The following is a 14,291-nucleotide window of genomic DNA, read 5'->3' on the forward strand; positions in this document are numbered from 1 at the left end:
TTTTCAAGTGCTGGCCAAGATCTTTAGGCACTGCACCCAGTGTGCTGATCACCACTGGGACCACCTTTACTGAGTTGTGCCAGAGTCTTTGCAGTTCAATCTTTAAACCCTTGTATCATTTAAGCGTTTCCAGTTGCTTCTTGTTACTCCTGCTGTCACCTGGGAATGCAGCATTGATTATCGATACTTTCTTTTTTTTCCCACTGTCAGGTCAGGAGTATTGTGCTCTGGAACTCTGTCAGTCTGAATTCACAAGTCCCAGAGCAGTCTTACACGTTCATTTTCTGTAACTTTTTCAGGCTTGTGATCCCACCAGGCAGGTGGTCACAGGCAGATGGTACTTGTGGCACAAGTTGAAATGGATCATCTGAGCAATGATATTATGCCTCTGCTTGTAATTTGTCTGTACAATCTTCTTGCACAGCAGCTGAGTATGTGATCAATCGTTTCATCTGCTTCCTTGCAGAGTCTACACTTGGAATCTGTAGTCGACTTTTCTCTTCTGGTTTTGATGGCATTTGTTTTAATTGCTTGTTTTTGGGCTGCAAGAATCAGGCCTTCAGTCTCTCTTTTCAAAGTTCTATTTGTGAGCCACATCCATGTTTTTTCCTCGTCAATTTTGTTCTCAATTTTTTCCCCAGAAACTGTCCATGGAGAGCCTTCTTTTGCCAGTTTTCTCTTCTGCTCTGCATTGTATTTTATGGTATTCACTCTTTGTTTTTTGCACTTTAAGCAGTTTTCTGTTATTGATGTCCATCAATGTTAATTCTTGACTGTCTTTTACATAATTTGCTAGTGCATTTTTCTCTTCTTCTACCATTTGTTTCACTTGCAGAAGCCCTCTGCCTTCTGATTTTCTGGGAAAGTAAATCCGTCAACATCACTATGTGGGTGTAATAAGTAGTTGATTGTCATCAGTTTTCTTGTTTTTCTGTTCAGATCATTCAGCTTTGCTTGTGTCCAGTTCACAATTCCAATAGTGTATCTTATGACAGGGATGGCCCAGGTGTTGATAACCCCCCCCCCCCCGCCCCCAATTGCATGCCATTGCTGCTGCTGCTGCTGTTGTTGTTGTTGCCATTGTTGTTTTCTGCTGCCCTGGAGACTAGGACATGGAACAATGGCTTCAAATTATAGGAAAAGAGATTCCACCTGAACATTAGGAAGAACTTCCTAACCGTGAGAGTTGTTCAGCAGTGGAACTCTCTGCCCCGGAGTGTGGTGGAGGCTCCTTGTTTGGAGGCTTTTAAACAAAGGCTGGATGACCATTTTTCAGTGGTGCTTTGAATGCGATTTTCCTGCTTCTTGGCAGGGGCTTGGACTGGATGACCCATGAGATCTCCAAACTCTATGATTCTATGATTCTAGGTTAAACCAACTGTTTAATGATATGTTTGAGGACCTTCCCTTATATTGTTGTCAAACTGGTAGGTAGTTGCCCATGCCCTTTTTTCTATTTTTTTAAAGATGGGGACATTTGCCTCTCTCTCTCTCTCTCTCTCTCCTTCCCCTACCCCCCTCTCTTTATATAATTGCAGTACCTTCACTCACTTCCAGAAACCACTGCGACCCCCAAAAATGATAAACCTGGACCAAATTTGGCACACAGACTCCCTATGATGCACTTTATGTCCCATTGAGAGTTGGGGAGGATGGACCACAGACAATGGGATTTGCAGTACCTTCACCTACTTCCACAGACACTGTGTCCCCCACGAATGACAGGCCTGGACCAAACTTGGGGCCAAAACGTACTGGAGGGATTTGAGGAACTGACCCACCCATGTGGGAGTTGTAGTTCACCCTGTACCCATAGCATTCTGAGCCCCACCAATGACGGATCTGAACCAAACATGGCACACAGAAACCTGGTGACCAACTGAACATACTGGAAGAGTCTGGGGGAGGACTAACCCACCCACATGGGAGTTGTAGTTCACCCTGCACCCACTTCATTTTGCATAGCATTGAAGTACACTCTAGAAAGCAACAGAAATGGCTTTACCAAGGCTAAAGATACATTGATAATTTTCCTAAGGTTGTATTGTTTTGTGGACCCAATCAGAATTGACAAATGTTATGTAATAGCCATACAAAATCTGATGATAAAGAGCATTCCCCTCTAGCTGTTAGTGACTCCTGCAATCACAATGCAAAAAAAGTGAAGGGCCACTGACAATGCCCAAGGCAACACAGCTGGTTTCAAAGCAACTAGATAAATCTGCATGCAATTATTCTCACTCCTTGGACACAGATCGAGCAGTTAGTAGTTAGTACCAATAATAATAATAATAATAATAATAATAATAATAATAATAATAATAATGTATAATAATATACCCTATAATATTATTAAGGCAGAAAAACAAAACTAGTCTTCTAAATCTCCCATTTCTTCATCTTATTCTTGTTTATTTAAGACATAACCTTGTTTCTGATTAAAGCCCATAATTGCCGAATACAAAAACACCAATTTCCTACTGTGCATTTTATCCTACTGCACAAAATGTGTCCAGATACACATTAGGATAATACCTGGGCCCTGATATAATATCTTTATATCAACCTGATATTTAACTGGAGCTTTAAAGCTACTACCATGCTTTAAGCTATAGAAATATCTGTATCTACACAAAGAAGCAAACTGCTGTTTAATCAGAATCACGAGAGCTCCCATTAAAAAAGCAGGTACTCACCTGAAAGGTCCCTGCATGGTCTTCTTCTTTGTCTCCCTCTTTGCCTTCTTTCAAAGCAATCAGTGTGAATCCACGGAAATAGGCTGGAGTGGCAGCAGAAAGTGTCACTAGGGGCGAAAGGAAAAATAAGTATTTTTCACATAGGTGTGTTTCTGCATAGCTTTTTAAACTCAGTATCTTGAAGGGTCTTTGGGTATGGCACGGTAAGGCCCCAATGGGGGCTCCTAAACTGGAAGAGGTGGGATAGGCAGAGTGAGGTTCACATGATCTTGGATGACCTGTGTACAAAGAGCAAATGGTAGAAGTTAAGTCAGTGGTCCTGGCAAATGGCAGTCTTGACACCCACTGGAATCAACTTTAAACTTGGTAAATACTAGGGTGAGGTTTTAACTAATGAATGAATTACTAATGTAAGTTTCAATGTGCCCAATAGCAAACAGAGTGGGCTTTTGGGTATCCATTGGGGTTTGGATTCAGGACCTCTCCCTGATACCCAAATCTCTGTATGTTAAGTCCTGTTATATAAAATCATGTAGTAAAATGGTGTTCTTTATATAAAATGCAAGAATCAAGGTTTGCTTCTGGATTTTTTAAAAATCTTGTCAAACTGTGGATGGTTGAATTGATGAATCTGTGGATATGGGGAGCCAATGAAAGTAACATTCAGCATACATTCGTTCACACAGAAATAGAAAACAATCATCCAATGAGAATATCATATAAATGGACTTTCATTCAGTTACTTCAATTTCCCCTTCCTCACCCTCCTGATTCCATCCTAACTTAAGTTTTAATGTGCCCACACGACTGACATTCCTGTTGGAATTTTATTCCTCAACAATACTTGCACTTTCACACTTTTATTTCATGAGTTTTCCCACAAGAGCCCAACAAAAAAAAATCCTGGTGTCTGGATTTTTAGGTCTGTTCCTTGGGTTATTTGGGATGCCGATTCAGAAAATGCATTGGATAAACTGCATCAGCTCAAGTTTGGCAGATTTACCACCTCATTACATGGAGACAAGGAAGCATCCTAGCATGCTGCCAGGACACTTCCTCAACAGAGTCTGCCGCACCATCAGACTACATAAGGCTACTTCTGGCAGGGCTCCATAGAGAAACTGTCCTGGCAGCATGCTAGGACGCTTTCCTGAGAATACGGCAAGCTTCCTGTATTCTCATTAAGCAGAATGGGGAGAAGCCGGGCAGTGATGCTTCCTCCCATGGGATAAGGTAAGGGGTGCAGTGGGCGATGAAAAGCACAGGGCAATAGTTTTCCCCTGCTGACCCGTGGAGTCACCATGCTGTGTGGCAAATCCCCCCACTACCCTACAGATTTGGACCTCAGTGTGATGAGGTCCAAAGATTGGTATATGGCATTTGTTCTGGATCTCTAAAACTAGAGCTGATGGAGCAAAACTTGTGTCATTTTTTGTAATCAACAAGTCAAATATACCCCAAAGCATGTCTAACATTTGAGGCACCAAAATGTGTGTTGGCCAGTGTAGTAGCAGCAGTAGTATGCCACTTTTTCTCAAAATGGTTAACAACATTAAAAACAATGCAATCTACAATTTAAAACCTAAAGACTATAGATACTAAAATAAAATTAAATGTAGAGCTATCTAAAATGCATAGTTACAACCATTAAAACCTATTCAAAATACATAAAACACCACACATCAGTCTGAAAAATTTTATTCTTTAAATGCCTGCCTGAATAAAAAGGTTTTAGACTATCACTGGAAGGACAGCAAGAACACTTTCCTAGGCAGAGAATTCCAGAGTATAAAGGCAGCCACCAAAAAGGCCCTCTTGTGCATTCCCATCAATTGTAATGGTGATAGGACTAAGAAGGGCCTTTCCTAAGGATCTTAGGGCCTGGGCATGTTCATACTGGGATGTAAAATCAGCCAAATAACCTGGATCTGAATTGTATAGGGTTTTATAGGTAATAACCAACACCTTGAATTGTGATCTGAATAAACTGACAGTCAGTAGAGCTGTTGCAACAGGGGAGTTGTGTGCTCCCTGTAATCCGCCCCAGTTAACCACCTGACTGCAGCTCTTTGGCCAACTGAAGTTTCTGACCACTTTTCAAAAGCAGCCATGCATTACAGTAGTCCACCCGGGATGTCCCCAAGGCATGTAACAGTTGGTGCAGTTGGTACACAGGTTTTCAACGAGCAAAGACCGTCCTGGCCACCGCAGATACCTGGGTCTCCAGGTTCAAAGATGAGTCCCGGAGGACACTCAAATGGTGGACCTGTGTATAACCCCATCCAGCACAAACTGGATCCCCATTCTTTGATTTGCTTTCTGACTGGCTAGGAGCACCTAGCTTCTTTAGTTGGGCCAGAAAATTAAGTTACGGAGCTATCTCTTGTAAGTGGTTGTGTTCTCCAGCTGCATAATCTAGGAAACATAGAAAATGTGGCCATGAGCCCCATTACTGATATCATCTAGTAAGGATTGTTGAATTATGCCAAAAATTAAATAAAACCCAATAGTCTAATATAGTTGGGATTGTTATAGGGTTGTGTGAATATTTAAATAAGCAGTGCTGAATGCATTCCTCTTCACATATTGTTGGCTAAAGCCCCTAACAATTTGTGATATTTGCCATGTAGGGCTTCTGGAGCTCTGATCTAACAACATATGGATGGCCAAATGTTCTTCAGCCTTGATAAAAGTCTTACTGACTATCCAGTACAAGGTCTCAGTAGGATCATTCTCAAGAAAATCACTTCCAACAGAAGAAAGCAGCAAAATATGTCAAGATTAGAAGGTAGAAAGCAGGAGAACAGGAACCATGATTCTATTCATATTTGATATGAATATAAATAATCTATGCATTTCTAGTCACCAGTCATCTATAGTAAGCTTCACTTCAACAGTAATTCACTTTAACAGTACTCACTCCCAGCTGAGTGTATATAGGATTGTATTACAAGTGACATGTGCTTTGAGGAACAGGTCTGTGGCTGAGATGTATGCAGCTATGTAGAGGGAAAAGTACTGCATATAGAATTGTGCTACATTTCCCCTTTTACATTTCCCATAAACCTACCTTTTAATTGCAGGACCCTCTGCTCCCTCTTTCCCCATAGATATTGAGTGGCCAGTGGGGAACAAGGGGAATTAGAGACACATCTCAATAGAGAGACAGATCTAGACATAGACAACAACAACAACAACAACAACAACAACAATTAATTTTTGTATCTCGCCCCATCTCCCCGAAGGGACTCGGGGTGGCTAACACGGGGCCAAGCCCAAAAGACATAATGTAAACAAGATAAAATATAAAACAAGACAATAAAAACAAGTAACAGCAGTATAAAATACTATTGTGCACGAGTTCAGGCACAATTTTAACAAATACATAAAACAAGATAAAGAGTTTTAAAACAATATCAGCTTCAACCACCAAAGGTCAGGTCTTTTATGCCCTCTGCTCTCTAGTGGAGATGAGGTGACTCCTTCAGTTAAAAGGTATATCTGGGAAGATTATTGTCATTGGATAAACAGATGATTCCAACCCCTGCAATAACTCAAAAAATGACTTATAAAGACAAAAATTAGACTTATGCAAACCAATAAGAGGATGCCAGTCATTGTCCTTTTAGGAATTGAGATTACTGAACAAAAAAGACTACTATTAACTACATTTGCATTGCTTGCTGCCAACACCTCTGGCAGCTGAAGTAGACTGCCACTTACAAACTCTTTAGTCTCAAAATTAGTAGCAGTATTTTTTTAAAAAAGGTGAGACTTAGCTCAAATTAACCATAATGAATAAGGACACCTCAGTATAGGAAAATAAAGTGTGTTTTTTGTGAGAATTGGCTTCAACCTAAGCTCTGAAGACACTGTTAATGTTTCAGTGTTTCACTTCTTTAGCAATGCTGTGGAATTGCTTGCATTTTTGGTCATACTTTGGTCATTGCTGTGTAGGCAATGAGCTCTTCAGGTGATTACATAAAACTTTAAAAGGAAGGGTTTTCACAGAATCCCAGGAACAAAAATAGGGACTTGGGGGCTGGAATAGATTAATAAAATTTCAATGGGAAAATTCACTTTGAGATAAAAGTGTTTTGAGTTAAGAACTCAGTCACAGAACAAATTAAACTCTTAAGTCAAGGTATCATTGTATTCTCGATTTTTGTGTGATATTTTGGTGCTAAATTCATAAATACAGTAATTACAACATAACATTACTGCGTATTGAACTACTTTTTCTGTCAAATTTGTTGTATAACATGTTTTGGTGTTTAATTGGTAAAATCATAACCTAATTTGATGTTTAATAGACTTTTCCTTAAATCCCTCCTTATTATCCAAGATATTCACTTATCCAAGCTTCTGCCGGCCCGTTTAGCTTGGACAAGTGAGACTCTACTGTACTAGCAATGGAATAGGGTTCCCCAATCACATGAGGCAGAACATTAATTGAGGGGTTCAAGGACATGCTTAGGAAACAAAATAGGAAAGCTGCTACTACAGTCTCTCAGCAAATGCTGCCTGAAGTAGTCAGCTCGATCTGCCTAACTAAAAATAAGGTTTCCCTGGTAGCCATCATGCATTGGAGAGAAGGAACTTCTTACAGAATTAATGAAGGGATAGGTGTGTTGGAGCCTCTGCTAAGTATTAGAGTAGCCTTCATTCCAATTGAATCGTCTTAGTTTGGAGATTAGTTGTTATAGAAAGTAAGTACATTGGCTTCCTGCCTCCATCATTTACTTTCTGTAGCAAAAGTCCAAGCTAACGAGTTAAGTGAGTGTGAATCTGACATTATTTACATTGCTTGAATACACATGCAAAGAGAGAAAGATTCCACTCTGGCCTCCACTCCATCATCACTCTCCTCATATGGAAAAGGACAAGTTTGATTAGATGTTCCTACTCAAGAAAGGTTGCTCTATGCAAGCAAGGATGCTGGAAAATAAGGGCTCTTGCATATGCTCTTTATGTAAAGGGCTCTTTATGACAACAGGAAATACCCCTCATTGCACTTAGTAACTCCTGTGTGAGGAAAGAAATGGGGATAGGACTAGGCCCTCACCCCTTCACACGTTAAATGAAACCATAAATAATGTTGGAGTAAGGTATCTATCATATGTCTTTGTCACTATTTGACACTAATTCAAGGCTGCTTTATGTTTCATTGCATCTTTCATACAGAGATATGGGTATGATATGTGTACCAGCTGTGGTGCAGGCTGGCGAGCAGCCAGCTGCAGCCAGCTGCTACAAATCACTCTGACCAAGAGGTCATGAGTTCGAGGCCAGCTCGGAGCCTGCGTTTGTCTTCTGTCTTTGTTCTATGTTAAGGTATTGAATGTTTGCCTTATATGTGTAATGTGATCCGCCCTGAGTCTCCTTCGGGGTGAGAAGGGTGGAATATAAATACTGTAAATACATAAAAAAAATATATGTGTGAAGACTATACTCTGTTACTATTACAAGCCTTGAAAAACTGAAGTATGTAGCAGTTCTAGCAGTTTTCATCAATTAAGATAGCTAAACATGTTTTTTCAACTGATAGAGCTAAACATTGAATCTAGAACATACAGTAGTTCTAGACGTGTCTCAAATCTCATACTATCCAGATGTTTTTATGATGTTACCAGACAAGTCAGAAACTTTCAAAATAGCTATGACACATAGTCATAAATTCTGTGTTCCATACTGTCATGAGTAACTTGGCATAAGCAGGAACTAAAATAGTTATGTTCATCAAGAGGCTATTTACTGGAAGAAGGAGAGACTGACAAATCCAATGGGGAGAGTCTGTCTCCTAGCACTAAGCTCTAAACTAGGTTGCCAACCAATCTGTCAGACATGGGGAATGGGATGAGCCAAACCACACTTGATGTTCATGCTGCCTTAACAAAGAATTGCCTCAACCCAAGAGTTATCAGAAATGTCTCTAGATATCTAAAATCAATTAAAGTCTTGTATGGATTTCTGTGCAGGTAAATCTAATAGCTATAAAAGTAATAAAAAGACACATTCAGTGAAAATGAATATGATTCTAGCAAAACAGAAAACAAAAAGAATGTGTATGTTATGCCAATGATTCCTTGGATCAATATCCATTTCTATTCATTCTTATATAAAACCCTTAAAGCTAAAGCCTATTTTATTCCCGATTAGGGTAGACTCTCTGAAATTATGATATCATCATCAACATGTATCATTCATTTCATGCATTTTATAGATAAATGTGATGGGATTATAGTTAAATAAATGCTTAATGTCCTTTCAGACAACAAAGCCATTGTAAAACTGACTAATGTGGGGCAAAGAAAAATGGCAAGAGTGTAATACAAAAGGGAATGGATCTCTCTCCACATACAGTAGTCTCACTTATCCAAGCTAAACGGGCCGGCAGAAGTTTGGATAAGCGAATATCTTGGATAATAAGGAGGGATTAAGGAAAAGCCTATTAAACATCAAATTAGGTTATGATTTTACAAATTAAGCACAAATTACAAATTTGACAGAAAAAGTAGTTTAATACGCAGTAATGTTATGTTGTAATTACTGTATTTATGAATTTAGCACCAAAATATCACAATATATTGAAAACATTGACTACAAAAATGGCTTGGATTATCCAGAGGCTTGGATAAGTGAGACTCTACTGTATATGCTTTTTGCTGAGCAATGTGCTTCAGTTTTCATAGTGCTTTCTCAGAAGAGGTCAATGCAAATGAAAATGTCACCATTAACCTGTCAAAAGTTGGAGATGTCAAGAGACTCTGTAAAAAAAGAAGCCCTTTCACGGGAAAAAAATAAAACATTTTCTGTTGACAGAATTATTTAAAATCCCAGCCATATTGATTGCATAATGTTAAACTAGGATCTAGATTATGATTAATTATCTAGATTAATCTTGGTCCAGATTACCTGAAAAACTATCTCACCCAATATCAGGTTGCTCATGTTTTAAGATCCTTAAGGAGGGACTTTCTCCTAGTCCCACCATCATCACAGGTATGTTTCATTAGGACTCCCAGACTGTGGAATTTCCCTTCCACCAGAGGCTAACTTGGTCATTTGCTCACTGCTAGCTGGCAAAGAACTTTATGTTTACACAAGCCTGTGCATTGCTGAAACTCATATAATTAGCTTGTACTGTATATTATAGCACTATTATTTTTAAAACTGTTTTGAAATTGTTTTAATGGTATGTTGTTTTAACTTCTGTTGCAAACAGCCTTGGCTCCTATAGAGATATGATATAAAAAAATAAGATACTATTACAATGGTAAATTGTTCATATGATATTATAATCAGCCTTCTTTTGGAAAAAAAAATCAGTAAAATATATTAATCTGGTTTAGTCTTTGGTCAACAAAGCCAAATCATATACAGCTTATAAGAATTGTTTTAGGTATAGTTATATTACAGAAAGTATTTTCTATCCTGAGCACCTAGCTCTCACAATTTGTAAAGTACATCTCCTAATTTTATCATCACATCCCCATCACAGTGGAATTGTTACTTCTAATAATAAGATCTTGTGTTTTATAGTTTGATGAGGTTTTTAGAATTTTCTTAAGGATCAACAAATGCATTTTCCTGAATTGAAAAAACATCTAGCACAGCCTCCTCTCACCAAATTACAAATTCCAGGATTCCACAGGATAAAGCCATTGCAGTTAAGCTGCAACAATGGTAAAATTAAAACATATTATTAGCTCACTGAAACCAATAAAGAACCATACAAGGCCCAGTCCATAGAGTCCAGAAAGCACTCACACCTCTTAATGATGATCAAGCATCTAGCACATCTGATCAGCCCTGAATTAAATGCCAGTGTGGATGTGCCCACAGTCTTGTCCCTCAATAGATGGCTGAATGCATTATGCTTTATAATAGGTAAAAGCTAAGCAGCTTTCTCTAACACAGGCATGGTTGACACTAGCAAACAGTACCAGCCAAAGTGAAAGCCCTGTCCTAGCAAAATAAGCTTAGCAAAGGGACCACATACCATTCAATGTCCCATCAATTTCTTCTCAGCAAAGGAAAGCAATGAAGTATGCTGGTACAGTTTATGACCTACTAAGCCATGTCAACCCATTAGGATATGCGGTGACTTTCTTAGTAGTTAGAATTGCCTCTGTTCTTCTTCCATCTCAGGCAGGAGAGAGATTAAGCATAATGCTGAAGTTAGGTCATTTAAGACTTTCATTGATCTTATGGCTCCCCTACATGTATTATTCTTCAGATACAAAGGACATAACTAACATTATTCTTCATCCTCTTTCCCACCACAATACTGTGCTTTACAACTGTCCACATTCCCAATGTTAGAGCAAAAAAAACAAACAAACAAGAAGGAGCATTTTCCAGTCCATTCTTTTTAAAAATAAAATAAAATAAAGAAATGGTAGCAGATACTCCAAGTACACGAAGCAAAACATTTTGAACCTCACAGTATCACCATGACTACAGGAATAAAACAGTTTACTTTCACTGCCCCTGTCAAAGACAGAACGCCACAAGATAAAATATAACAAAGTTTATTGGAGTTACAGAACCAAAAATGCCCGTAAAAGACAAGGGCTAGGCAAACACTGGCCTTAAAAGTAAAAAGAGACAAGAAAAACGTTCAAAAGATAAACCGGATTAAACCGGAGTTTAATCCGGGTTAAATCAAAACAGCTTGCTTCAGCCTGGGAATAAACAAACAGAAGCTGGTGAACAAAAAGTTCAAAGGAATGCAAATAATTGGCAGCAGATGCTTCTCTGCTGCCAAGAGCTATGTTTGAGTAACTTAGAGGTTACTCCTCCACACAGCAGGCAATTTCCAGATACAAACACAGCAGACGAGGGCAGATGCAGTCAGCGAAGTCCCAATCCGTTCCGAAGGTCGTAAGGCAGATACAGATGTTTGTAGTTCACCAGTTCCAACGATAGACACAGGTAGGAGAATCCGAGGCCGTAGTCAGTCAGTCCGTAAGTCCAGAGTAAGCAGATGGCGTCCGTCAAGAAGACGACGGAAGGTCAAAGGTAGTCAGCAAACGAATCACACCCGTCTTCAGGAAAACTTCCCACACAGATCCCAAGCGTTCGTCCAGATTACCTTGCCCAACGCAATTTGCTATTGCACCCAAACCCCATTTTATGCCAGTTACAAGTCCTCACCGCTATCAGCTGTTCTCCTTAGTCCGGGCGTTTCCTCATCACTTTCCTCATCAGAACTGAAACACCTTTGACTACGCCCCACAGCATCCCCAGCTGTGGATCTCGTCCCATCCCTCCAGCTTGTCCACGGGTCTAATCCTGAAGGTCCCCAATCGCCTTCCATACTATCATTACCAGTGGCACCCAAATCCTCCCTCACACGAGTCCATTCCATGTCATCCTCTTCCGAGCTAACCATCTCTTCCTCCATTCTCTCAGTAAACCCCTCAAAAGAATCCTCGTCAGATGGTTCTGCAAAGATATCTCGCAGCCGCTTCCTTTCTCGCTCCTCGAGAGTATCTGACTCTCGAGGAGTCTTACGCCCACGTCTCCCAGTAGTAGAGCCATGAGGCTCAACCATAACACTATCCCCTCTCACAAAGGCCTCCTCCTCCAAAGGTGGAGAGACGGCAGTGATGTCTTCAGCTACAGCACCACGACGTCCGGAGGTATCTAACTTTAACAGAGAACGGTGGAAAACTGGATGGATTTTAAAAGTAGAAGGTAAACGCAAACGAAATGCTACGGAAGAAATCTTTTTAACAATAGGAAAGGGTCCCAAATACCGTGGCGCAAACTTTCCCCCAGCCTGTTTAATGTACTTAGAAGACAACCACACTAAATCCCCTTCTTCCAACTCTTCCCCTGCCTGCCTATGATGGTCAGCCTGAGTCTTTTGTGTTGCCTTGGCTTCCAATAGTAAACGACGGGCAACATCATGCAACACAGCCATTTCAGAGGAACGGTACACCGGGTCAGAGGAAACCACATTGGTTGACGGCGCCACACCTCCCCGCGGATGAAAACCATAAGTCAGTTCAAATGGAGTATGCTGACTAGACGTGTGCACAGCGTTGTTATAGGCGAACTCAGCCACCGGTAGCCACTTTACCCAAGCAGTGGGTTGATCCAAACAAAAACAACGTAAATATTGCTCCAACAACCCATTAACCCTTTCCGATTGACCATCCGTTTGTGGATGAAACGCTGAGGAGACATTCAATTTAGTACCTAAACACTCATGGAAGTGTCTCCAAAAACGTGACACAAATTGTGGAGCCCTATCAGAAATAATCACCTCAGGAGCTCCGTGCAAACGATAAATGTGTTTGGTAAACAATAAAGCCAATGTAGGGGCCGCCAGAATGGTCGAACAAGGAATAAAATGAGCCAGTTTAGAAAATAAATCCACCACCACCCAAATACATGTGTAACCCCCAGACTTAGGCAAATCAGAAATGAAATCCATGGAAATAATTTGCCATGGTCTCTCAGGAACAGGCAAAGACGACAACAACCCTCTAGGGCGCCCAACAGGCGTCTTACTCTGCTGGCAAACAGCGCAGCTATCACAAAAGCGAAGAATGTCTTGCCGCATCTTTGGCCACCAGTAGTTCCTGGTGATGAGCTGTACGGTCTTAAATCTGCCAAAATGCCCAGCCATGGGTTCGTCATGATGGGCTCTAATAACCTCCAACCTGAGTGCCCCCACCGGTACATAGACCTGTCCCCTGCGTACCAATACTCCATTCTGATCTTGCAAGTGAGGCAGTATTGTACGGTTCCCTGCTGACAATAGCATGAGTTGCTCTTGAGTCCAAACATCTTCTTTCTGAGCCTCTATGATTTGATCATGTAACCCGATCTCATTTTCCACAACACATAAAGAGGCGGTAGGCAAAATGGTCTGGCACACTACCTGCTCATTAGTCTTAAACTCAGGCTTGCGAGACAATGCATCGGCCCGCAAATTTGCCTTCCCTTCCACGAATTGAACTTTGAAATTAAACCTGGAGAAAAACAAAGCCCATCGGATTTGGCGTTGGTTTAATTTCTTGGCCGTTTGCAAATGTTCCAAATTCTTGTGATCAGACCTGACCACGATTTGATGCCGCGCCCCCTCTAGCCAGTGCCGCCACACCTCAAACGCCACCTTGATCGCCAATAATTCTTTCTCCCATATGGTATAGTTTTGCTCAAATGGTGTTAGTTGCCGAGAGTAAAATCCACAGGGACGCAAAGTCCCTGATGAATCCCTTTGAGACAATACAGCCCCCAACGCATAGCTAGAAGCGTCTGCTTCTACTACGAACGGTTTGTCCACATCTGGATGTATTAGTATGTTGTCTGCCTGAAAGCTAGACTTTAATTGTAAAAACGCATCGTGAGCTTCCCGCCCCCACACAAATAGCTGTTTCTTACACAGGAGCTGCGTTAAAGGTACCGTGAGTTTGGCAAAGTTTGGGATAAACTCCCGGTAGTAATTAGCGAATCCTAAGAACCTCTGAACATCTTTCTTAGTCTTGACCTCTTGCCATGAGTTGACTGCGTCAACTTTATGTGGATCCATTTTGAGTTCCCTTCCTGAAACTACATGACCTAGGAACTCAACTTCAG

The 14,291-nt window shown here is 40.6% G+C and overlaps 1 protein-coding gene across 2 annotated transcripts in view; it reads right to left on the minus strand.

Annotated features, from left to right (window-relative positions):
- spon1 (spondin 1) overlaps positions 1-14,291 on the minus strand; it is a 426,626-nt gene that overhangs the window by 396,444 nt on the left and 15,891 nt on the right. For both annotated transcript variants that reach the window (XM_062967755.1, XM_062967754.1), the window contains exon 2: positions 2,697-2,803. In XM_062967755.1, the coding sequence (XP_062823825.1) occupies positions 2,697-2,803 (107 nt within the window). The remainder of the gene's footprint in view (positions 1-2,696; positions 2,804-14,291) is intronic.

Source organism: Anolis carolinensis, chromosome 1 (genome assembly GCF_035594765.1).
Source record: "Anolis carolinensis isolate JA03-04 chromosome 1, rAnoCar3.1.pri, whole genome shotgun sequence".
In the NCBI taxonomy this organism is placed as follows: domain Eukaryota; kingdom Metazoa; phylum Chordata; class Lepidosauria; order Squamata; family Dactyloidae; genus Anolis; species Anolis carolinensis.